The sequence below is a fragment of the Cricetulus griseus genome, chromosome 2 (assembly GCF_003668045.3).
Source record: "Cricetulus griseus strain 17A/GY chromosome 2, alternate assembly CriGri-PICRH-1.0, whole genome shotgun sequence".
Lineage (NCBI taxonomy): Eukaryota > Metazoa > Chordata > Mammalia > Rodentia > Cricetidae > Cricetulus > Cricetulus griseus.
This window is the reverse complement of record NC_048595.1, coordinates 113,116,570-113,144,276: the sequence shown is the minus strand read 5'-3', so window position 1 is coordinate 113,144,276 and position 27,707 is coordinate 113,116,570. Positions and strand designations below refer to the sequence as shown.

The 27,707-nt window shown below is 34.9% G+C and overlaps 1 protein-coding gene across 5 annotated transcripts in view; it reads left to right on the top strand.

Moving 5' to 3' along the window:
- The window catches only part of Epha7 (EPH receptor A7), a 143,591-nt gene that overhangs the window by 51,589 nt on the left and 64,295 nt on the right, over positions 1-27,707 (top strand). For all 5 annotated transcript variants that reach the window (XM_027403437.2, XM_035438988.1, XM_027403435.2 and 2 more), the window contains exons 4-5: positions 5,053-5,208; positions 5,988-6,323. In XM_027403437.2, the coding sequence (XP_027259238.1) occupies positions 5,053-5,208; positions 5,988-6,323 (492 nt within the window). The remainder of the gene's footprint in view (positions 1-5,052; positions 5,209-5,987; positions 6,324-27,707) is intronic.

Here is a 27,707-nt window from a genome sequence, read left to right as displayed (position 1 = left end):
TATATATATATATATATATATATATATATCTTGTGTTTTACATGAACTTCCATAAATTTACGGGCAACCTAGAACCTAGGACCTTCAGGAAGCTGGCACTGAATATTTGTTTGATTTCAAAAAATGGAAATGTCCAATATGAGCAAAGTTTTTGATAAATGTGCATGAAACTGCCATAAACAAAGCTTGTCACTGTTTTTGATTTTTGTTTCTGTGGTACATGCATGTGTGTGCATGTGTTTGTGTGGATACTGTGTATGTAGATGCCAGAAGTCAGAAATTACTTGTATCTTGCCAGATTGCTTTCTACATTTTTTTGGGGGGGTTGTATTATTTCTTTGAGACAGACTCTCACTGAACACCAAGCTTGCCAGTTTGACTCAGGTGGCTGGCCAGTTATCCTCTTGTTTTTACCTCCTGGTCCTGGCAGTGGTATGTTTCAAGGTGGATCACTCTGTTTGATCAACCAGTAAAGGTGCTCATCCCTGGGAGATGCTTCTCCTAATGTAATAATTAGCTCCTGGATGGGATGCCACAAGAACGTCTCCCTTCCAGGGGAGTTCATTGAGTTGCCATGGTTCCGGTTTGTTTATGCACTAAATAATTACAAAAAAGAAAGCTTTATTAGGGTTCAAGACTAAAAATAGCCATCCTATTTGAACGAACACCAGTGTGATTGGGAGAGGATCCATTTTACCTTACTGCTTAGCATGGAGCAGAGTGAACAATGCTGAGTGGGATTTTTTTTTTTTTTTGGACTTAAGGAATGTTCATTTAGAGCACACATTCTTTAAAACAGAGCTACGATTGTTCTGCTGACTGCATTAGACAGAAATCAGCTCAGAGGCCATGGCCCTCATTGCTCTAACACCTGGAATCCAGCAAATGTGGTAATGTGATTAATAGGAATGTAGAAGTAGAACCAAATACAAACATTTAGAATCAACTTTTAAAAATAGTTTTGTGTCCAGAAATTGACAAAAATATTTTTTGTTATGTACTTATTTTATAAATAGGAAACTGGGTTGCTTTTTTTGTATAGGAAATAAGTTGAAAATATTAATAGTATAACATTTCCTATATAGAAGGGTATAGTCATTAAATATAATTGAATATTAAAGTATAATTATTTCATGAGAGTCAACAAAAGATCTTATTGTATGCTATCATAAAATTTTGTAGATATATTGTAACAAAAATTTTTTATAGCGTAGTATATCGAAGTTTCCTAGACTCTCAGTCTGGCTTTCTGTTTAAGGAACAGACTAAATAAGCAAAACTCACTTAGCATACAAAAATTGAGTTAGAATGGTAAACTTATTTATTCAATAAAGGCTCTGGAAAGAACAGTCAAAAGAATCAAGTCCAGGACTTTGAGGTAACACAGAAAACAATCATTAAAATCATAGGCGAGAGTTTATTTTTAGAAAAACAATTAAATATTTGAAACAATTTTGTATACATAACCTCACTTTTTATGAGTACCACACTGTGCTACTTTTAAGTCCATGTTCAATTTCAAAATTCAAAGGCTTTTATTTATTTATTTATTTATTTATTTATTTATTTATTTATTCTTCTCTTATAGATTGCATCCCAATTCCATTTTCCCCTCTCTTCTCTCCTCCCAGTCCTCATACTTACCTCTCCTCTTGATCAGATGTACTCTTCCTCCTCCTCCTCTTCATCCTCTGTTTCTCTTCAAAAAAGAGCACACCTCCCAGGGATATTAAGCAAATATGGGATAACAGGTTGCAATAATGCACACAATATTCATTGAAGTTTGCTTTAGTTCAAGTTCCATTGAGCAAACTGAACAGTAAAGTTTTCTAGTGCTTGTTTCATATTTCCTAGGAAGTTTCTTTTCCATAAAACCTTGTGCATTTGCAATGTTGTTTACCATTCAATTCTTCCTTGTGTATTTTAGAAAAACACATAGAGTTGTAAAAAGAAAAATTGCCAGAGTTCCTGTGCAAACATTTTCTAGTAGTTGGAAGACTGAATTCTCTTTTATATGTATTCTAGAATAGGCTCCTATATAAGTTTATCTCACTGAGTATTCAACTTTAGCTCTTTTAAATAGATATCTTATCAGAGTTTCTAATTTTAAGAACATCTGTTGCTTCCTACCCATGGTTTTTCTACCTACTGACTCTCTGATATTCCAAGGTATTCAGGGTTCTGCCCTCACATGCTTTTGCTTTTATTTTAATATCCTTCTTCTAAAGATTTTGTACTTATTTTTAATAACTCTAAATTGATAGTTTCCTTTGAGGTTAAATGAACTCACTTGTCACAACTTATAATTTTCAGTGTTACCTGCACTGCAACCAAGTATTACTTCAAAGGAAAAAAATTATGAACACTTTCCAGTATTGCCTCTATTTAATTATAGCCATGCATGCACTCCATAATTGTGCAGGGTCAGAATTCATAGTACAGTTGAGATTGTCATTTAGTATTTCTTATTAAAATGTCTTGGAGATCATTACATAGACTTCCAAACTAAAACAATGGCAGTAATTTAGTAGTAGCATATTAAAAACCAGATAATAAAGATATGTTATAAATTACTTAGAGTAACTAAAAGCCTTGAGATCCAGCACCAAAATACGACTGGTGTGGTGAACAACATACGGTTTTGTGTGTGCAGACCTGTGTTCTAAATCCAGTTTTAACTTAGGCAAGAGGAATTATTTGAAGAATTCAGGTTACTTTTGCCTCAAATCTGTTTTCCCATCTGTTAAAAGGGAAATAGAATGTAATGGAATTTGAAAGATGAGCAATAAGACTTTTAAATTTCCCAACATTACATTATTATAGATACATCCTCTACATCATGAATGTTCATAAAGAAATTCATTTTCTAACTTGGGGGGCTCTTGAGGGTTTCCCTTTATTAGAAAAAATGGGAGAAAAATTCTTAGAGATTCTACTAGTTAGCTTCAGCTTGCTACCTGAAAGGCTGCATCTGCTGGGTGTTAAATGGCTGCCAACATAGGCTCCCATAGTCCTTTCTATTCCCAGCACTCTTTGTTAAAAATAAATAAGTGAGAGTATATTGTCCTGAAGAACTATCTTTCTGACATTCCTAAATGACGACATTTCAAGGTGCCAATTGGATTGCAGCACTGCTTGCTCTGTTTTCTCCTGTGTTGTCTTTGATCTTCATATACTCGTATACAGATAGAACATGAAGGAAGATATAGAGGCTATATTTCAAGTAGCAATTTGTGTAATTTGTGTGTGTGTGTGTGTGTGTGTGTGTGTGTGCTAAGAAGTTAATACTAGACTCTATACTTACCAGTTAACAGCTTTTAATAGGGCAAGATCAAATCCATATGGGTTATTACTTTTGCCATAGTTTTGTATTGCCAAGGTTTTCTTCTGTCTCTGTCTCTGTCCTGTCTCTCTGTCTTTCTCTCACTCTCTGGTTTTTCAAGTGAGACAGGGTTTCTCTGTGTAGTTTTGGAGCTTTTCCTGGCACCCACTCTCTAGAACATACTGACCTTGAACTCACAGAGATCTGCCTGCCCCTGCCTCCTGAGTGCTGAAATTAAAAGCATGCGCCACCATGCCTGGCTGGAGGTTTTTTTTTTTTTTTAGTTTCTCAAGTGTGTAATAATTGCTACTGGGAATATGTAAAGATGCATTGTCTGTCTTTGTGTAATGAAATTGTTCCAGTTTTCCACTTGTGTGTACTGGAAAACACAATTTAATGGAGCAGCTTCTGAAGAAGTGGTGGATCTTATATTTATAATGAGATTGTGGTGTCCTTGTTGTCTCTGTCGAAATATAGTGCATCTATAAATTAATGTTATATAATATACCTATCTTGTAAATACTGTTAATTTCTTGAAATCTAAATAATATGCCTTCAAAAGTTTCAAAGCTGCAAACAAATATTTAGCATGTAGACAAAAGCAAAGAATGAAAACATTTCTGGAAATTATGACACCCCAAGAGGATAGTTCCTTCCCACTTTCCAATATCCAGAGAGTGAATTTTAATTAATCTTCTGATTAGCATCCAAGGAGAGCAAACTAAACCTTTAAGTTAGAGATAAATTTTACAACTGGGTGTGGTGGCACACGCCTTTAAACCCAGCACTTTGAAGACAGAAAAACGCTGATACTTGTAACTCAAGGCCTGCCTGTTCTACAGAGTGAGTTACAGAATAGTAATGAGTATACAGAGGCACTCTGTTTTAAAATACCAAAAACAAAAAAAGAAAAAGACTAAAATTGTAAAAATATGTTTATATAAAACACCACCAACTCTTCTTTAGAGATATAGCTGTTTTTTGATAATGCTTAAAATACTTGGTATTATTTTAATAAATATAAAGAATTAATTGAGTCTGTTTAGTATTGCTGAAATAATAAACCATTTCAATGTGTGGAATTTTAGTTGAATATAAACATGAGAGTATAAAATACCCAAGAATATTAAGTGGTGCAGAGGTACCTACCTACCTTCCATAGTTCTCTGCTCTCTGCCTAGCAGAGTTGCTGGTTATCCCTACAGAGAAACAGGACACCACCCACTCTGTGTCACATCTCCCTTTCTCCCTAATGATCAGTTAATCTCAGCTCTTAAGGCTTCAGCATTTCTTTTAACAAAAACATTTGTATCGTGGAGGGGAGCCTGCTGTATAATTCATGAATTCTGCTTAAAGCTTGAAAACCCTGGACATTTGGGGAAAGACATTTTAGCCACATGCAAATGAAAGTTTCCGTATCACTATTCCTGCTCCTCAGTTCCAATGTTGAGGTACATGTCCTATGATTCTACATGAATAAGTCACCCTGCTCTTGAGCATCCCAACCCAGCACTGAGCCCAGATGCAGGTGCAACTCTTCCATATTGTGTTAGTTTGTATTAAAATGTATCACGCTATTGAGCTGCTGCAAAATATTACAACACATATTTGGTCATGGAAAGTTTTTTTTCACAAAACAAATTCATTATCTTTTTTTTCTGAATATTTCAAGATTTAACAGTAATGACCCAGTTATCCTCACTCTCTCTCATCATTTGTTTCCTATCCAGCCTGTGGCCGCAGGTTCTACAAATCTTCCTCACAAGATCTCCAGTGTTCTCGCTGTCCAACCCACAGCTTCTCTGACAGAGAAGGATCCTCAAGATGTGAATGTGAAGATGGGTACTACAGAGCTCCTTCTGACCCGCCATATGTCGCATGCACAAGTAAGTTCAAGCTGGAAAAAGAATATCTGTTTCCTTTCCATTCATTGTAACACTCAGTGTTACACCAAGGCAGGCTTTAAGTTCGAAACTTTCATTGCTTCATATGTGTAAATCTTTCCATAAGCAGATTCAGCTAAGCAGTAATGCTAATATAATGTCATCTCTCCCAATTAAGAGTCATTTAGTAATTACTCTTTTAGATATTGTATTTCTTAGAAATCATTACAAATTATTGGCTGTACACTAACTGAAATATGACTAAATGCAGTGTTTTCTGAACTACAATTCTGGTGACAAACAACAGCTTATCTTACATATTGCTGCTTCAATTAATGAATGTTTGAGAGGACAAGTAGAAAGCAGTCTGATTTATTGCTATCAGTCACTCTGTAGCATAATATGGATGAAATAAATGTGTTAACTGTTGTATGGTTCAAAGGAAAACTATTTTAACAATCACACAATTCTTTTCCTTGGGTGTGCTAAATGTTTTAGTTGCTTAAAAGAAGCATTGTGAATGACTGTGGCATAAGTAGATAGTCAGTTGTTATCTTTTTCTTGTTCAACATTGAATGGAGAATAAATAAAGCCTCTTGTCAAGTTGATGTAGCTTCTCTACTTTAGAAGTTGCAGTGTTTATGTGAAAGAAATCATGGTAGTTGATTTTCTGGCTTTTCTATTTTATTCTATTATCCTACATAGATGCTATTGTTCATTTTGCTTGTATACATTTTTCTTCTTCTTTTGCCTACTTGTTTATTTATTTTTGACTTCCAAAGGGCCTCCTTCTGCACCACAGAACCTTATTTTCAACATCAATCAAACCACCGTAAGCTTGGAATGGAGTCCTCCAGCTGACAATGGGGGAAGAAATGATGTCACCTACAGAATATTGTGTAAGCGGTGCAGTTGGGAGCAAGGAGAATGTGTTCCATGTGGAAGTAACATTGGATATATGCCCCAGCAGACGGGATTAGAGGATAACTATGTCACTGTCATGGACCTGCTTGCCCATGCAAATTACACTTTCGAAGTGGAAGCTGTAAATGGAGTTTCTGACTTAAGCCGATCCCAGAGGCTCTTTGCAGCTGTTAGCGTCACCACTGGTCAAGCAGGTAGGTGTTGTGTGTCTTTACTGAGTTCATAATGTGGGGCAGCGTTAGTTAATCTCCCGTCTTTAGTGGTTTTTAACACCACTACACAGAAATTAATTTGCCAGCTTATTGATTTAACTTTTAATTATTTCTCCTATTAACTGTTAAGGAACATTTATGCTTATTAATATTGCCATTGTTCTGGCAAAGGAAGTAAAGGCAGAAGCATTCTAAGGCAGTTTAAACTGCTATACTTTGTTTTGTTGAAATCTCTAAAAGGGAAGTGAGAAACTACTGGCGCAGATAGTGCATGGTGTTGGTCTCTTTTAAATGTGGTTTGTGCTTATGATCATAATCCACATGATAGTCAAAAATAATGAATGATGTTGTTGTGCCATCATATATTTCTTAACCCATTTTTTACCACATAGAATATGATTCTTGTAATATCTGAAAACTTTGCTTTTTAAATTTGCATTAGAGTATTTTAAGTTCATCTGGAAATATGTGATCCTGTGACTGTCCATAATTTTCTAACACATACTTAGCAAATTTAATGAGTATGCCAAAAGAAATGATAGCTGTGAACTTGTAGCTTAGCTTAATACTAGCTTTCATTATTTTTTTACTGATATTTGAAATGCTTTCCTTAGTTTTTGTTACAGTTAATATGTTCTGAAAAACGTATGTAACCAAGTCAGCTTGAGAAGCCAGACATTTCTGAAACCACCAGAAAAAACATATTACTGGAAAAAACTTTCAGAAATTGGAGCTTTCCTCACTGAGGCTGTTGAAAGACACTGCGCAGTCGACATTTAGTACATATAGCCAAGGACTAGGTTATCACCGGTACTAAAAGTGGCCCTGTACTAGATGATGGAGTTTTGTGACTTATAAGAAGTTCCTTATGGTTGTTGTCTGATTGTCTGAAACCATCAGCATTCAAAGAGCCTGATCTAGCCTTCCTTTCTCTTTTAATTTTAACTCAGTATTGCCTGTTTAAATTCCATCTGTATAATGACAACTGCATATGGAATTGTGCTGAGGAATTTGTGTGCATACCCTGCTCTTTTTAATATGGTCAACGAACTGCTATTGTACTCTGGAAAGCATTGGGAAAGAATCAGTATAAAAACTGAAACTCTTTGAAGAGAAATATGTTGTTTCTCTATCCGGTCTCACTAAGTAGCAATCAACAAGATGGAGTTTGGTGTGAGGAACTTGACGCAGGGTAGAGTTGACATTAGACACCCAGGGAAGAGAGAAGCAAACAAAAGTGGGCAAAGGGGAAATTGAGCTGTGATACAGTCTTGTTGCAATCTTATTCAGTCTCTGGGGATTGGTCTCCACTTAATGAACTTCCTTGTTATCCTTTGTTGAAATGATTTTACACTTCAGTGTTTCCCAGATATTGACTGTACGTTTCACTAGGAAGGAATATGGTATCATTTTTCAGACAAAAAAAAAGAGGAGTCTGATGGAGGCAGGGAAGTGAGTTCTGATTCTTGGCATGTATCTGAGCAGCTGGTTAAATAATTTCTTTTGTCCTTCACCAAGGGGATTGTGACCACCACATCACACCATCCATTACATAAAATCAAATGATGCTAAAAAAATAAGGGAGCAAAGTTCAGGCTGCATTTAGAAAAAGACAATGAGCTGGGCTGTGTCAGTAAAGATTTCCCTGAAGGGCTAGTGGGAGCCTAGTTCTTGAAAATAAGACCTGATGCAGTGAGTAGAGCTGGGTTTGGGGAGTAAGCAAGTAGTTGTTGATGGAGTGTTAATTTTTGTGTACTCTCCACAACACATCTTACCTATTAATTGTAGTTTATTTCCCCTTTTATTGAGAATAGATTTTTCCCTCTCATAATATATCATGATTACTACTTTTTCCCCCTCCCCAACTTCTCTAAGTTTTTTTAATGACTCTCCCATCCAGGTACACTCCCTTTATTACTTTTATTAGAAAACAAAAAGATAATAATAAAATATAATAAGATAAAATACAAGCTAACATTACCAGAATTGGACAAAACAAACAAGTAAAAGAGCCCAAGAGAAGGAATTACATTCAGAGACCCACCAGTTTGCACATTTGTAGCTGGGGGTGGGGGGAACCAGTCCAACTTCTCCATGTTTTATGAGTTGTGTAGGTGTTGTCTTCAGCAATCTAGCCTTGCTGTCAGATTGTGGAGAACAACCTATAGTCTTGACAACACCCTGGGTTGTTTGAGAATTGCAATCGAACCTCTTTGACTGACAACTGTAGTAAATGTGACCTATGCCAGGACTGGAAGCTTCTTTTGGTACGAAGAGATGGTCAGGTGGGGCTCTGTCTCCTCCTTGCTTTAGCAATTCCAGTTAGATTGCCTTAAGCACCTAAGTATAAAGTAGGTGTTTTCTGAAGACACAAGGGTGTACCTGGGCATCAATCAGTGTGGTACAGATGTCCTAAAATCATTTATAACTGATATCTTAGTCTCTTTTCTCTCCTTTATTGTATGTTTTATTGTACATGGATGAAGGGGTTTTATAGCACTCCTATATCATCATATCATTAAATATTTGAGTGAATTTATGAAATCTTACAAGTAAAACATTGAATTTAAGAATATGACTTTTAAGGGATCACCAGTAAATTCCTTGACCCAGATTATTGCAAGTAATTATACTGGCTACCTCAGAATTTTCAAAAGTGTATGTATATAACCATATCAAAGATTGTTTCTAAAATTGCTTAGTTGTATAATCTATTACATGGCAACTCTCAGGTTAAATAAAGTAAGAACTATTGAGAGAAAGGTGATCTAATAATGCCGTATTGATATTAGTGGCAGAATAACTTTGAGGGATAACGTTGATAGGTATCTTATTATCTCTGTCATTTCATCCCCTTTCTTTAAGGAAAAATAAAATTGTATACTCTAGTTTAATTAGTTTATGTTTTTCAATGCCCAGAACTCATTTCTGAGTCTAAGATTTATTTGTGTCCCTTTAATTTGATTTGTGATATTTATGTAATGTTCCAAATTAAATATATTGGTGAGGTCATATGATATGGCGTAATACATAGCAAAACTATACTAAAAAGATGCTAGCACAAATCATTTTCTTTAATTTTCAGAATTAAAGTGATTCAACTAAAATATTAGTCTCAAAAACTTGCCCAAATCATTTCATTCCAATGGTTCAAAATGGACAAATATCAACTTACATGTTTGATATATAAAATGAATTATTTCCATTTAAGTTGTTGTATTTTTATATTTCTTGGAAATCTGTAACCTTGGTTTATATTTTAAGGAAATATTCTTTTAAAAAATATTTTTTCTTGTGCTATGCCATCTACTGTTTATGTAAAATAACATTATATTTGGCAATCTTCATAAGATATCATTTGTTCACCACTAGGTTAAAAAAGCTACAACTACAAAAAATAGTAAAACATCATTTAGAAAGATTGTTAATTTTATTAAAACTTGCGTGCATGAGCGCATCTATGGAGTCTATAGCAGAAGAGCTGAGCTCTGTCATTTCTAAATTCTTATATTCAAGCTTTGAGCCTAGTGTGGCTGTCTCAGATGATGGGGTGTGCAAGGAGGAAAAGAGAAATGAAGTCTTACAGTAATCTGTCCCTCACAATCAAAGATCATATAGGAAGTGACCTCAGAAAGCATCCTTTCAACCCCCCCCACACACACACACTGGAGGACAGGCTATATAAGACCAACAGATCAACAGCAGTGATCACTAAGCTAGGAAGTGAAGCCTCAACAAAATTGAGCCCTGTTAAGCTTTGTTTCAGGAACTTTCAATCTCCAGAACTGTGGGAAAATAGCTTTAAGTAAGACTGTGGTATATTCTAGGGGACCATGCTGATTAATATAACTATTCATCCCTGAAATAATTGGACTTTTCCACATTACCTTGAAAGAAAATATTGTTTTCTACAAACATGAGGCTAAGTAAGGCATCTGTCTCTTTGTGTCCTACACTAACTGAGGAGTGCAGATATTTGTACTGTTTTTGAACGTGTTTAGTGAGGAGACATAGTGAGCAAAGTGACCTGTAGCCATCCTCTGTTTTCCCTACACGAGGCAAGCAGATGATTAACTTTCTAAGGAGACTTTGAGGCTGTGAAGTGATGGTGGCACAAAGCTCTGTACAAATTAGTTACAATTTTTTATTTCAGTTTTCAAGTTTGAATAAGTTTGTCATATTCTTGGCGATTTTAATCTAGCAATTTGCACATGATTAAGAAGCAAGTGCCGTATATAATATTCTTGTGAAATAATTTGGATAACTATATTTTAGAGGATTAAATTTGTAACTTACTAAATTAAAACCCTTTCTTTTAAATAAATACTCAATACCCTTGAGCAGTCCATAATGATAGTTTTATACAAAGTAATTCTTATACTATGTACTGCCCTTAATAGAAGGTCTTTCATTTTGTTACTGAAATTTTATTGAGTCAAGGCCTTAGCCACCTTAAATGAATCCCCTAAAACAATATTTATCAAGGAATAACCACATCACTTTTAAATTTTAAAAATTCATTTAATTGAGAAATAGAATGTAGGTTTCACTAAAATGTGCCCACTTATTCTTTTCTTTTAAGGAGAAAACATAAAAACCATGTTCACTAAGGACATAAATGTGAAAAATGTGCAGGATATAATCTTTGGTACATATCTGTTGAATTTATTAACTCTGAGATACTAAACAATTAAAAGTAATTCAAATGCTAATAGGAATTAATCCAGAGTGAACTTTTGTTAATCTTAACCAGTCATCTCAGTGACTACTATCCAGTGTATAGATAACTTTGGTGTGGGAGTCATTAATCTGTTCTTTTGGAGCCAATTGTCAAGCCATTTCTGTTACTAAAATAAAATCATTGTAGAGAAAGACAGTGAAGAGCCGGAAAATAGAGCTTCATAAGTTGCTTGTGTGTGAATTAATATTCATACGAGAACAGGTAATGATGGTGATAATAAACACTTTGGTCCATGGTTTAGTAGAATACGGTTCTCCCAAGCTCCACTTCCTACTCACTGCCCATCCCACCCATGCAAGCCACTTGAGTTCCTGAACCTACATAGTGACATCACCTTGACAGCAGTGAGAGATGATCTTTAGATCAGTAAGCGCCTAGTTGTTCCATTTCAGTACCAGTCTACCGAGAGAGTAAATGTTGATTATTTTATTCCTTGCTTTGTTGGTGATGAATTGAAGCAAATTTGTTTCAGACAAGCAATCTTGTGGAATGATGCAGAGCTATCCAGAAAACATCTGTACTTATCCACCAATGCAGTAAATTAGAACTACCTATAAAAGACATTGATTCACGAGGATCATTACCAGTTCTAACCAACTGATCCAAGTAATAGGGTAAAGGAGAGAACACTATCATGATCTTGCTTCTCAGATCTGCCAATTATAACTACCAAAGGCTGATCTTTATTTATTTAAATCTGTTTTTTATGACTTTGCTCTTTTAGAAGCAATGGACAGACTCAATTAAGAGGTGAAGGATCCATGAAAAATTATCCAACTTCCTTGCACTTCATTTACAAATAGGTCAGTCAGAGAGAGATAATTGCTCCATCCCAACAAAATTAATCCAAGACACACAGAGCAGATGAGGTATGCTCTGTGAAAAAATGTGTGATAGAGATGAACATACAGACCTGGGAATATTTGTCCTGTTGCAGACCTGGACAATAGAAAGGGTTGTCTGGAAAACCTATGGAATACCATAGGTTTAAGACACATAGTTCTTAATTATCCACTGTATGTTGATATCAGATAATTAGCATCTCAAGTTTGGATAATATTTGGTCATTTGATAATATTTGGCAACATATAGAAGGATTCAGAACATTGAGCATAGCATCTATAAAGACAATTATATGTGATAAAAAACAAACACTGGTTTAGTCATTACCACTAATGTATTGTAAGGTGTTTTTAATACTTTTAGTCACAGCTATTAATTCTAGATGTACCAGACTATACCATATAGAATTTATTGTACAGACATGAATATAAATACAAATAACAATATATATATATGAGACAAAACATGCTTTTAGAACTCCCAGTGATGGAAGAGCTGGTAGACCACCAACATTCCATGATGAAAATATAAATGGAGTAGCATCTGAGTTCCTTAGCAAGGCTGCCACAGCAATGCATAAAGGGAAGCTTCTTAGCTAGGTACTGATAGATTCATGTGTATTAGGCATTCATATGAATGAAGACAGACAGAAAGAAATCCATTGGATTTGAACATATTTGGAGATATGAAAGCAGTTTTGCTGGAAAACTTGAGGTAGAAAACATCATAATCCTATTTCCATGGTCAGAAACAAACGCACTGTGGCCTGTGAAGCAAGCATGCTTGGTGCTGGCTGAACTGAATTGTAATAGATTGTTTCTCATGCTGATTTCATACAACATTTATCAAACTGCTAAAGACTGGGACAGAAAATGAGTCTGAGTTTTGTTTGGAAAGAAATGGCTGCTGTTGTTCTTTTCTAATGCATTATCATAACCTTGTTTTCTCCTTGTTTTGACATTTCATTCTATTTTCTTACATGCCTGACATCACCAATAACCTAAATTTAGCCTCACATAAATTTTATTGTTGAGAACCCCATAATATCAGAAATAGAGGTCATAAAAAGGAGACATGTTAATTCTATAAAGAAAAACTATAGATATGCTACCATCTTTCCTGTAATATGTTACATTCTTAAAGCTGAATGCTATAAATTCAATATACATCTTATAGAGGGCCTTGGTCTATAGCTGTATGTGCATAGCTATGGATATTAATATAGCTTGTTATATAGTGTGGTTTTATTACACATTTTTTAACCCTCTGTTTCTCTTCTTTTCCTATATATCATAAATTGTGCTCCATGATGCATGCTCACCTGTTTTTAGTTGTGGAAAGATTTTGTTGGTTGTGTATTTGTGTGAAAGTGGCAGCCTGGTTACATGTAAGTGTGATAGTACTTACTTGATGCCCTCTGAGCTTGTTCTTCAGGAACACACACACACACACACACACACACACACACACACACACACACACACACACACACACAGGAAACCAGATAAGTTTTGAAATTATTCTTGTTGTTTTCAACACTTCTTAATGCTGAACAAACTTTATTTTCTTTTTTAGGCATTATTTCATTTCTAAAATTTCCATAAACAGAACACCATGAACATATTTCAACAACCCCAGAATATTAATATAGTTTGTAAGGTACCTGCTACACTAAATCCTCTTATGTCAGAAAAGATACCAACCTCCTATAAACTGCTGCCCAACTATTTTGAAGTTTCATTCTTTTTTGTTTTAAACTTAATGTGGGAATGGGTGAGTGGATTGTAATTGTTGTATCCTGTGGCTCTTCAGTCCCTTTTCTGGGCAAACCTCTACTAATCTGGATCAGAAGTAGTTGACTCAATATTTTGTTTGTGATTAAGTTACTAATTAGGGTTCTCAGTGGATATGAAAAATACTGTCTTCTGACAAAATATGTTGGGTGTTTGCAAAGCCTATTTCAACTTTGTTCCTCACCTTTAGGACTGGAAAGCTACCAACAGACAGTTCTGAGGATAAACTCATGTGTTTACCTTAAGCACTGGAACTGGGAATCAAGCTCTCCTTGAAATCCCCTGTTGTCTGTTTGTCTCTGGACTTTCCTAACTCATGGAACTAGAGTTCTGTCAAATTCATTTTTATATAAAGCAACTTAGAATATATCTGCAGTAGAACTAAATGAAATCTTTATATAAACCCTTTAAATTTCTGATAGATCAGTGCAAAATCCATTTTGATTGCATTATATTTCAGAAAGTTGAAACATTTTTATGTTTTGGGACTGATGGATTTTTTTGTTTCATTTAGGTTTTTTTCATGTTGCAATTTAAATTATAAAATTTTAGAAAATTCACACAATCATATGTTTATAAAAGTGAATTAATAAATAGTAATTATATTTCTTCATTTTTATGGTATCCATGATATATATATTTTTTGCCAAAGAGTTGTATTATTTTTAAATGAATTGTGCCATCTACCAAATAGGTTCCCTGTGCAGCATCAAGTGGTTCTTGAAGACAAGAAAACTGTTATGTGCGTTCTTGACAGATGTCAGAACAGAAAGATGTATTTATTATTTTGGGCAGGAAAAATGAGTAGCATTTAGCCATATTTTCCAATAGCTATCACTTAATTGGACATTTTGTTTTGTATATCTACTCTTATGTGTATAATAAACACATCTAAGAGAATTCAACATTGAAATTACACTTAATGTTCCTCAGAATCGCTGAAATTATCCTGCCTCTGTTTTAAAACATTTTTTATTGTTCTTGGGGTGTAAATAAATGTATTGATAGTAAAAAATTAACAACACATCCAGGAAGACATTATTGAATAATAATGATGCAAAATAGTTTTTATGCCATTTGATATATCTAATTTATAACTGTTAGACTGCCACAGCATGCCTTTCATCTGCAAGAATTGCACCCTAGAGAGTAGTCAACTTATTAATTCATCATTTGCCTTTCTTTATGGTTGCAAGTCCCATTATAGTATGAACACAGAGTGGCACTCTTCTGAAAGCTGCCAGCCAACTGGTTCCAGTCTAGCTGACCTTTTGTTTGTAACCATGATCCTAATGGTTTTCCTATTGGCTTCTGTTTCTCATAGATTACATTACAATCTGCCCCTTTGTCTTATGGTATCTTGATGGGGACAGAACAGTAAGAGTGAATTGCACACCTGCAATTACAGAGCTTTAAAAGTGGAAAGACCTGCTTCAAGTTAACCTGTAGGCTTTTTTAAAATGCCTTTTGATTTATCTGTCACTTGATCCATCAGCAATGAATAATTTTCATGGAAGGTGCACTTTAATTACATTCCCATTTGACTTGCATTATCAACCTCTATCTAGGTAATTAATCTCACCAAGTATCCAATTTCGGCCTTTATTGCTGGCAGGCAGACCTTCTGAATTATGTGTGCTTGAATGGGTCTTGGGTCTTTTCACCAGGCAGCCCCTGAAAGAGATCTGAGGCTTTCCAAATCCCAAAACTATGTCTTGGATTTTTTTCTCATAGATACTGTGCATAAATTATATTTTGTATTACACATGTACATTCCCAACTTGTAGATCATTGTAATAGTTAAGACTAAAAGGAGGTTGTCTCTCTCCTTGGTGTGCCCACACTGTTTGTCAGGGGAAGATGTGTGCTAGTTAGTAAATACAGCTAACACTTGTGTCTGTCTGCTTATGTTGGGTAATAACCATCTGAACATCAGTGGATTATTTTACTTTGGGAAGTAGGTGTTCCTGAGTTAATGTGATCAGTTGGGTTGAAGATAAATAAAAATCAGAAGGACTTGAAATTATCTTTCGACTTTCTACTGTCATATTCTATTTTCTACAATTTTCCCTACTCTGAATTTAGGTACTTGACCTTCAGCCTAACTTTGGAGTTTCATTGCTAAGTTTCCACACTGAATCATGCCAAAGATCATTTTACCATTTTAGTTTACATGTACACATATGCACAAAACTCTGAAATATTTAATTGTCCTTTTTTGCCCAAAACGTATAGACTTTGACAGTTTTCAAAGTTTAGAATTTTGCAGTATTTTACTTCTCTATTCAGTACACTTCAAAAATGTGGAGAACTCCTTGGGAAGAAATCAAAGTAGGGAGGAAAATAGGCTCTCTGAAAGGGCTCTAAATTCATGACATGATTTTAAGGGGCAGAGTTGTCTGCTGTATGGAAGAGAAGTTCCTCTGATCATCAGCACCGAAGAGGTTAATGTGTCACCCAGGATGAGAGAGATTGGTGATAGTAGGGGAAAGAAGAGTTCTTTCTTGTTACATACACAGTTATCTAAGAATTAAAGCTTTGTATATTTGAAATATGTTTTTCTCGTAGTTTTTCCAGGCAGGGTTTCCCTATTTTACAGCCCTAGATGTCCTAGAACTAGCTCTGTAGACCAGGCTGGCCTCGAACTCAGAAATCCCCCTGCCTCTGCCTCCCAAGTGTTGGCATTAAAGGAGTGTGCAAGTGTGAATTTATATAAAAATTGAAAATTACATTGCTGTCTTTATGTGTGGCTTGGCTTCCTATCATACGCAGTTTATATATAGGGTACACTTTATAACTTGTAAAAGTTTAATGACTCTATGTGTCTGCCTCCAGCCCTAATCTCCCAAAATACCCTGCTTGTGTATCTCCACAAGACTATAGAGTATGATTATATTTATAAGATCAAATACCACACCATTAAAATATCAGAGAAATATAATTTTTATTTTAATCTTGGTGTGTAACTTTAATCTGATCATTTTAATTAAAAATGATTACTTTTTAGTATGTACCAACTTTACATTCTTAAAACATTTAACCTTTCTGTATAAAAATTGTATTCCAACTAGGTGGTGGTGGTGCACCCCTTTATTCCCAGCACGTGGGTGTCAAATACAGGCAGATCTCTGAGTTTGAGAGCATGTTTCAGAAAAGATTCCAAAGCTACAGAGAAACACTGTCTCAAAAAAAAAAAAAAAAAAACAGAAAAATAAAAACAATCCTATTTCTTCTTAATCCAAGAATCAGAGACAGGTAGATCTCTGAGTCTGAGGTCAGCCTCTACAGAGTGTGCTTCAGAAAAGGCTCCAAAGCTACAGAGAAACCCTGTCTTGAAAAGCCAAAATGAAAAAAAGAAATTCTATTTCTTCCTAATCCAAGAATTGTTTCACTTTATACATTTGGGAAAAAATTATCACTTCTTCTTTTTTGATCTTTTCAAATATCAATTTTTTCAACTTTTTTTTATTAGAATTAGAAACAAGATTGATTTACATGACAGTCCCAGTTACCTTCTCCCACCTGTCCTCCCCTACCACCACCCCCAACTAAAACCCTATCTATCACATATCCTTTCTGCTCCCCCTGGATGGTGAGGCCTTCCATAGGGTGTCATCAGAGTTTATTGTATCCTTTGGGATAGGGCCTAGGCCCACACCCATGTGCCTTGGCTCAGGGAGTATTCCTCTATGTGGAATGGGCTCCCAAAGTCCACACCTATCCTGGGGATAAGTACTGAACTTCTACAGGAGGTCCCGTAGATTTCCATGGTTTCCTCACAGAAACCTATGTTCCTGGGGTCTGGATTAGTCTCATGCTGGTATTCCAGATTTAATTGCATATTTATCACCCCAAGTATTTCTGAAGAAATAATAATGATTTATTTGTTTTTACTAAATATAATTGCAATAATTCTTGACAAGCTACACAGTGGAATCAATTACATTTGAAATTGAGCAGAATGAATCACTCTAGGTGGTTTACTACTATGAATTTCTTAATAAGACATGTACTTACATGTTTCCACACATACCTACATTGACATTAATTTGTATTACACATTTTCATAATCATCTGTAAAGGCACAATCATTGTGTAGTTTTTTTGTTGTTGTTGTTTTTGTTTTAACTTGTGGCCTTATGGTGATCTGTTTTGGAACCTTTGGATCATGAAAGTATGTAACTTTAAATTATTTTTAATTCCTAGAACAGCTTTTGAATTACAATATGGGCATTTAATTGCTATTTCAAGGTAAAAGCATTGAAGTTAAATAATAGAGCCTCTATACAGTGAGTCCACAGATTCTTGGTTAGGATTTAAGAATGATTCAAGAGCCAGGAGATTTCCTTCTGTGTTATCTTCTTTTCCAATCTATGTCTTTCGGGCACCTTAAAGAGAATATTATACTTATTATTGCTGTTTTGCTTTCTGTAGACAATCTTTTTATTTAAACTCTTTAATTACTACTCATATTTACATATCCATTCCCCCCATTCCCTCACCCTCCAATCTTCCCATGTTCCCCAACAACTTCCCCAACCTACCCCTCAACTTCTCCCCAGGGATAGTGAGGCCCTCCACTGGGGACCTTTAAAGTCTGTCATATAGTTTGGGGGAGGGCCTATGCCCTCCCTGCTGTATCTGGGCTGCAATAGTATCCCTCCATAGGGAATGTGCTTCCAAATGCCATTTGTGCTCTAGGGATAAAGACTGGCTCCACTGTTACATAGACAGTTCCATAGACTGTCTTGGCCTCCTAGCTGGCACCCACATTCAGAGGGCTTGGTTTGGTCCAATGCTGTTTCCCTAGATTTATGACTAGGGTCTCAATGCTATCAATAGGTCAGGTCCACTGTTTCTGCAGGTCCATCCAGCCCTTCTGTCTTGGCTCCTTTGCTCATGTTTTTTTTTTTTTTTTTTCCAATGGATTGTTTTGCTGAAACATGCAAGACTTGGGTCATTGAGGCAATAAATATCTTGAGCTGATATTATATTCCTGCAGAAAACTAAACTCAGTTTCTATGCAGTAGTGTATTCAAGAAAAGATAGAACAACCAGACATAAACTGTCCCCTGGATTTAGAATCATAAGTTTGTATTTCATTTAACCAACTGATTTTTGAGTTTGGGCAGATAATCAGATATGGCTCATAAGTTAATGACCATATCATATAAGTAATTATGTTATGTAAGCACTGATGTGCCAGTATATACAGGCTTATTATAATTGATTACAAAATTGTTATTATTCCTCAATAAAGTAGTTTTCTAGTGATTTTTAAAAGATTCTAAGTATGCATGCACTTTATTTTAGTGATTTTGACAATTAAGCTGTGTGATAGATATTCTTTATGATATTGCATGTGAATGTACATATATGTGTATAAATTTTAATGTTTATGTAATTTAATATAAAGTTGATTAACCTTTCTATAAAAATTCATATGATGCATAATTTGCCAACAGAATAAAGGTAGTTTTCTACGTTTCTACTCAATTTATATTGTATTTTGAAGGAAATATAAATGACATTTAACAATAATGATTTTATAGGAATGTCAGTGATACTTTTGAAGTCAATAGTCTGGGCTTGTTTAGATTTGTAAAGGAATATTCTTTATCTCTTTCCTTCAAATATTATGATAGTTCAAACTGATTTGGTTTTGTTTTTATTCCCATTGAATATTCAGACAGTTAACATCTTTGAGAAAGTTTATGTATTTGTAGACATGTATATTTGAATCTCCCTCATGGCCAGACTAAAAGAACTCTGATTTACTAGAGTGCCATGCAGGGGAGAGATCTGGGTTTTGATGATTGATCAGATTCTCAAGTAAGCAGAACATTCACTCTCCTAGTTCTATTTGAATTTACAAGGGACATAAATATTCCTCTTTCATTTAATATATTTAATCAGATTCTACTTGCATTAATCCTTTATCTGTTGACCAAATTGAGCCTTTGACTTCACATGTTTACCTACATGCAACTTTCTTACTTTTTGGAGTGTTGATTAAGAATTAAGAAGCTGAAGTGTGCAGAGTACTAAGAAAGAGGAAGGTTTAGAAAGGACTTCCCATGTGATTTTTGGATTTGCAGGGCATAACAAAGACTGTGTGTTCTTATCCCCCTTTACATAGAAAATTGTTTCTTTGTCTTCTCATTTACTGCCTTGGCTTGCCTTGTTGGTAGGCTTTTCCCACAAGATCACATTCTTGGACTGCTCATCCTCTGCATTCTTGTTGTTCGACCAGTTCCTCTCATTCAGTCAATCTCTGCCTCACTGTTTTTCTTCTGCCCAACATGCCCTTTCTCCTTCTTCTTCCTTTCTTTCCTCGCTGTGTGTTTTCACGGAGAACAACTGAGTGATGAGGGAAAGGCTGATTTATAACACCGCCGATATTCTAGTGTTTCAAAAATCCTGTGGATGGACAATTTATTTCTTTTCTTTATTTTCTTAAGTTTGTTGTTGTTGTTGTTGTCATTATTACTATTAGAGAGAGAACACTGTGGAGTCTGTCCTATCCTCCTACTCTGTGTGAGTTTCTGAGATTGAATGTGGACTACCAGATTGGGCCCCAAGTACTCTCACTTGCTGAGCCATTTTGCTGGCCAGAATTTATTGGTTTGTGCCCCACCTGGTTGCCCACCCCATCTTTACTTCTTTGAGTTTCTGCCAACTTAGGATTGTGTTTCTGAGATCAGTGCTAAGAATAACAGCAGGTCTGTCTGTGATACTCTTATTATTTTATACAAAAAAGGAATATTTTCTTTTCACCAGATTCTTATGAGAGAAATATCTCACCTCCTGAACATATTTATATAAATCTGAAAACTTTTTTCAAATAGCTGTTTGAGACTCTTTGAAATAGATTGCTCATCTTCCTACTTATAAAAAATGCAATGCAACAGAATAGCCAAACTGCTTTTATATTTGGAAAAGCCACTATTTTTATGAATAGAGTTGGTCAAAAGCTTAAGGAAAAATAGGTCTCATTTCTAATCTATAATCCTAAGAATGGAAATGTTCTCTTGTTACTGCCTTGTTCTATCAGTGTGTAAATACATTCACTTACTGAATGACCTTATGGTCTGACCTTCAGACAATGGTGTGCAGTCCTCAGAACCTTGCTGTTGACCACTGGTAATCCCTGACATTTTTGAGCAACCTTATCTTTGAAGATCATCCTCTAGTGTTCTGTATCTCTAAGGGGAGAAAAGCGAGTCTTCCAACTGTGCATTTGAAAACAGTATCATTATACTCTCCTGTTTGAAAGACACTTTCTGTGAAGATTTTCACTATGATGATTGCACTCCATCCAAATACAGTAAATGTTAGCATGGGTTTCTCTAAATTATTATTTATACTTCACTCCTTTATTTTTTTTTTCTAACTACTTCCAACCCATACTCCTATAACTGGCAAACCAAAGAACACATTAGGTCATTTAAGTCTCTTTGTTCTTTCTTTCTTATGCTGTTTTTATTGCTCTGAACAACTTTCATGTATATGTTAATAATGTTAAATTGAGAGAAGGATGTCATACTAAGCAAGAGGCTGCTTTTGTGAACTTGAGCTTAGTGGGGACCTGTTGTTGGGATGAAGCAATTTTGTTCTGTTCTTGTAAGGTGACTGCATATTCTGAGAACTGCACATTTCACTGCCCTTGTGGCTTTCAATGTGATGGCACCTTATGTGCAGGCCACTGTAACATATGGCTTATAAGTAGAATCTAGAATGTTCATATATGCTCTGTATTTGCTCAATTTGTGTAAGGAACTTTTCTCTGGTTATCCTTAACAGTCAAGTGTAGGGTTGTACATAAACAGGTTGACAATTGTGCATTATTTTTTCTTTTATTTTAAAACTTTGTAGTACATGAAAACTGGAAGGTTTTGATCAACACTTGAACTGGTTTTCTCATTTTAAAATTTTTTTCAATATTTTCGTCTGTCTCTCTGTCTCTCTGTCTCTCTGTCTCTCTGTCTCCTCTCTCTCTCTCTCTCTCTCTCTCTCTCTCTCTCTCTCTCTCTCTCTCTCTCTCTGTGTGTGTGTGTGTGTGTGTGTGTGTGTGTGGGCACCCACAGGCACATGTGTGTAAATGCATTTAGAGGCCAGAGATCAACACTTAGGTGTCATTCCTCAGGAAACATCTAGTTTCTTTTGGGGACCAGATCTCTTTGTCTTGGAGCTCACCCGGTATGCTAGCTTGATTGGTCAGTGGGCCCCAAGGATCTACCTGTTTCTTTCTTATCAATCTAGAATGGAAGGTTTTGCCACCGTACCTGGCCTTTTTATGTATTTTCTGAAGATTGCCTCAGGTCCTCAGGCTTTCAGGGCAAACATTTTCCTGCATAACCTACCTCAGTTAAAGATTATCCAGTTTTTGTTGGATAATAAGGATAATATATGTGTCTCTTTTTTGTATTATAGTTACATACATACATTGTATCTTTCCGATAGTATGTGCATCCCAAATAAACCATCTTTTCAGGCTATCAATGAGAGGTAACCAGATTTTATTACCTGTAATTACCTTGTTGAATAGAAAATATAGTTACTTTTAAATTTTAGAAAACATATATATATGTAATATATATATGTGTGTATATATAAATTTATGATTCTTCATGTCTTGATAAGAAATAATTTTATTAAAATTTAGAAAATATGATAGTTTCCTAGTCTACATTTTAGGAAGACCCATAATTTTTTCTTCTTTCAAAAAACTCCAAATCTGCGTGATGTTTGTATTACCAATTAGTTTGTCACCTGGTTCATTTCAGGTTCAATACTTTTTTCCCTTTTTTCTTACTGTTCTATAACTATTCTGGTAGTACCATTTGAAAATCACAGGTGCTTTTGAGAAATGTAATTATTTCATTGCTTTTTCTCTTTATTTTTAAAATGCAGTTCTTTATGTCCTTCATGATACCCTGAACTTTAATAAATCCTTTGAAATTATAATGTAAATACCAAAGAAGCTGTTAAATTTTAAATAGAATTCATGTCTCAGGATTGATCAGGGCAAAAAGCTTATGTTACAACTGTAGACAGATAATACATCACATGTGTGGGTGACTGTGCTGCACATTAACTGAAAACCTCATGCTTTTCTAATAGTAAAACCAGAAGGAGGGGATTTTTTACAGTATGTCTTGAGTATCCCCATATGTTCTGGAAGGCAGAGAAATTAAGCCTGGAGTTACATAAAAAGTTTCAGGGAGGAGTTAGCCCTTCCTAGTGTTAACACTTTAATGACTCACCAGCAGTCAAACCTGAATCAGTTTTTTGTAGGAAATATATTATTCAGAATGCAGGTAGAAGGTAAGCAAATTGCCAGGGATGGGGGAAAGCACAGGATAGGGCATAGGCCTCTGGCCCTACTCAGCATTCCCAGGTGATTTCTTTTTTCCTATCCTTGTACTGCATGGTTTTCCTAAGTCTGCAAAAGTCAATTCCAATCAATTTGATGCTAGTCATACTGGAAATTATTTGAATAAGGGCACACATCACAATCTATTCTAGTTCCATGTTATATTAAGTGTAAAGGTGAAACATGCAAATATATTCATGGTTATCAGGGAAGGAAATGAATTTGCGTCAGACTTTTAACCTTGGTATTTGTGATTTGATTCAGAACATCCTTGTTCTAATGCATAGAAAAGCCACAAGGAAACTGCTTTCTGTGCAGAACAACAGAAATGCTGCTTTGGACAATGTCCATTAGGTTAGCCTGTTATTAATTGTACAGGTTTTAAATTGTTTTGTTTACGAAAATTAAACTTTATAAATAGAAACACAAAATTTGATTTGATTAGTATTTTTGTATTTAACTCAATTCTCTTAAATCTTTTTTCTACCACTGTTATGATCATACAAGTTTGTATTTTTAATTCTGGATTTAAAAATTATTCTAAAAATATTTTATTAAATTACACTGAATATTCAGGTATTTTGTAAGGTATGTTTTACTTTTGCCTGCAGAATTTAACCAATATTAACAGGAGGAACACAAAGTCAGTAGTAATGGTTATATAAACTAGTCTATTTCTGCCACAAACAAATTTGTCATATTAGAGCACAGAATAAGGTTTTATTAAAGTGACAACTGTGCCTTTATACAAACTGCAAATAATTAAAAATCTAAGCCACATAGCCAAGAAAAATAGGCATTTTCTGGCTTTCTCTAAGTTCATACCCTCTTAAAGATTTCAAATATACAAAGCCCTGCTTCTTCAGTTTGTTTATTTATGGTGTGTTCTTTTTACAGTGTCAGTAGAAATGTGATTGCTAGAGTTAAGCGCTGCCCATGTAGCTTATCATATGCATAAAACTCCAGAACCAAATCAAAAGACCGATTTTTTCCATGATAATGCATATTTTATTTTGTTAATATTATTCATTCATGAATTTTTTAAACATTTTGTTTATTTTTGGCCTGTTTGGTCTAGTTCTACTCATCTCCAACTGGACCAAATACTTTTCTTCTGGTCAGTTGATCTCAATTTAAAGTGAGGTAGGCAGTGTAGTTTCCTAATGTTGAAACTTAAACCCGTACACACAGTAAAATGCCTTCAGAGTCAGGCTCCTAACACTGTACTTGAAAAGCAGTCATTTGCCATATATTTCTTTAAAAGAAACTGATATATTATTTCTCTTGAATTATGGGAAGAAATGATACACACTGTTTATTGTCTGTTTGCCTTAAGGCAAAGTTGTATAATCAAAGGTTGTTCATTCACTCTTGACTTCAGGATTTAGAAAATGACATTGATGGTTTATGATAACCACCAAATAATATAAAACAGCACCTTTGAAGAAATAATTATTGATTAACAGGGTATACTATGTAGAACTGCTTTCTATGCCTATAAAGTATACATTGTGGAATGTCTTGGATGAGAAGGGAATGTTGCCTCATTACACGTTTAATTTGAACTACTTCTTGTCCCTGGTTGTTCTCATCATTTCTTTAACTCTCCATATTCATTTTGATGCATATGAAATAAGTTCACCATTTCTTCTGGAAAAAGATACCTTTTTCCATGTAATTTTTTAAAAGGCTCCTGATTGTATTCGATAGGAGGGGTTTCAGCTCTGATGACCTCATGAAGATGGGTTCTAAATCTTTAAGGTGCAATAAAAACAACATGTCTTTTTCTTCTAGCTATATAAACTGTATTTTGGGAAGATGCATTGTTAAAGCATTTTGGGAATATTGAAAAGCCTTAAGGATGAAGACAACTAAGGAAAATCCTTTGGATTTCTTAGAAGAATATGTATCAGGGAGATCTCAGAATATAGCATTATTCTACAGTGTGGTTGTACATGTGGGAAATAAAAGTAGAGGCCGTCCTTTTGAGCCATCTCTGCCCATTGCTTTTCCTAAGATGTTGTGGGGATACTTTCTATACGGTTGATGTGTACATCCTTTGCCAAAGTTATATCCAAGTTGTTATAGGCTCATTGGCCTTCCATTGTGTTAATTTAGCACTCATATTTGTGGGATTTTTATCTGAACACCCCATTGCTTCATTGGAATGTTTCATTTATATGTCCTCTTTTATCGTTTTCAAAAGATTTGGTTTACTATTCTTAATGTAAAATAATTATTCTATTTACCCATAATTATCTGACTTCATTCCACTCTGACATTTGTGTTCACTCAGTGCTCCTTCTAAGTAGAAGAACTGCAGATCTGCTCATACTAGAGTTTGTGTTACTAACAGTAGAAATTAGCATCATTGCTCAGTATCTTCAAAGCCAAACACATCTTTATATTTTTTAAATATCATTTAAGCTGCTATGCACTAGGAGGAAAATTGCACACATAACAACATACCAGGTTCCACTTTCCAGCTGTGTCACATTTTTATTATATTAAAGATGCTATACATGGGAAAGCATTTTAGGTATTACCAAAATGTTTGAAATGAAGATTATTATTTGAGAAAATCCAGGATGTTCTAAAGCTTATATTCATCATGCCATTTAGTGGATAGAACGTATCATTTAAGAGCTATTCATTTGTTTTAAAAGTATAACAAATAGATACTTTAAAAATTATTTGATTTACAAATATATTGGTATTAATATTTGGTATAACTGTTTGCTTATTAGTTGTGGAATGTAAAGTTTGGAAAGCTTTTGGACCATGTCGCTCTGCTATCTTGCACAAAAAGAACATATTATTTCTATATTTTTCAATGATGTTGCTATACTCTGGCTTAGATAATAACAACAAAACCTTTCAACTGTGTTTGAAGTAAAGACTGCTAATGGTTGGCAATCAGAATGCTCATTTCTGCCGCCGTTTGAAAGAAGTATGATAAATGGTTCTTGGCTAGTATTTTCTTCAGACCTCGCAGAACATACTCTGCAGCTATTCTTATTAGTGATATGTTATTTATTACTTTAGAAGAGATGTGCAGAAGAGAAAATACTCATTTAACTTAACATAGTTGAATGTATAATGTAGAAAAAACTGTATTGCTATAATCACTTAAGCTACATGAGTATCTTAGCTAGTGTTTCTATTGCTGTCATAAAACATGACAATCCAAAGCAACTTGGTGTGGAATGGGTTTATTTTAACTTATAACTCTCAGACCAAACTCCACATTGAGATGCTCAAGGCTAGGAACTGGAGGCAGGAACTGAATCCAAGAAGTGAAAGAGTTAAAATCACCAGTAACTTACACGTGAAAGTGTGACAGAGGCACAGGTTCAAATGATTTCAGAGACTCCATTACGGGTATGCTAAGTGTAAATTGTATTGTAGCCTCCTGATTGATACAGCAATCTACAGGGCAAATATGAAATCTAGGTAGAGATGTAATATGGTCTTACAGTTCAAATCATAAAATTAAGGGACAAAGAAAGAGATTAAAAGTATAAATACATCAAAAGAAAATGCTCAGGGTGATGGACAAAACTGAAAAAAAAATAAAGAGTCAGAGCAACAGTGAGCAGTGAAAAGGGGAGGGGATTTAGAATTTGATGCCACAAAGCAAAGCATTGGTATTGCAAGGAGAACACTGTGATGCATCCAACCATAATGATAGAAATTGTGATGGGAGGAGTGACAACAGAATGCTGGAGGTGATCAAACTTTAAATTCTGGTGGTCATCAGCATATTCTCCATCTCTTAGTCTGTATTACCCAGAGAATAAATGCAGCTAATAATTAGCTCTGTATCACAGTGAACTTGATATTAAACTCTGTATTACTGTGAACTTGAACTGTTATGTGTGGTTGTAAATGCAGCAGGTTAACTATTACAGACAAATAGATTTTCAAGTTAGGTATGAAATGAAGGATCGAGAATTATCTATTTTGAAAACATTTTAAAATGAGTAACTTAGAAAAAAGTGAGGAAGAAATAATAGTGATCTTTAAAAATTCTGCAGCCTTATGTCTTAGAAAATTCTTGCATGCAGCAACAGATTTTCTCAGCTGCCTTACTAATTGATTTAATAACTGTTGGGTGCTTTTCTTGAGCTGAACGCTCTCCTAAGCAGTAGTGATGAAGCAGTCTGCAAGTAAGACAGAATATTTTATTATGCAGTGAATTATGATGTGTTGATACTGTGGAAGCCCAAACTTTTTTGTACTACATCTTCACAACCACCTGCCATGGAACATGGCTCTATTCACAAGCTACAGCCTTGGAATACAGTTTCATAGGACACTCAATAAAAATTATTGAATTAGCTCATCTTTTATTTGTTTGTTTGCTTGCTTTTATTCTTCTCTCACACAACACATACCAAATTCTGATTGGCTCAGGAGATCCCTGTAGTCTAGATTCCACAGAATCTATTTGTTTTCCACAACAATTGCTTGGCAGGGAGGAGGGAATGAAGTCTTACATATTCACTGAAGAAAATAATTTCTTAGTATAAATATTGCTTTCTATGCTTTCTATAAACCTAGAAATATTTTTCCTGAGTTGTTGATAGATTGTATTGTTGGGAAGAAATATC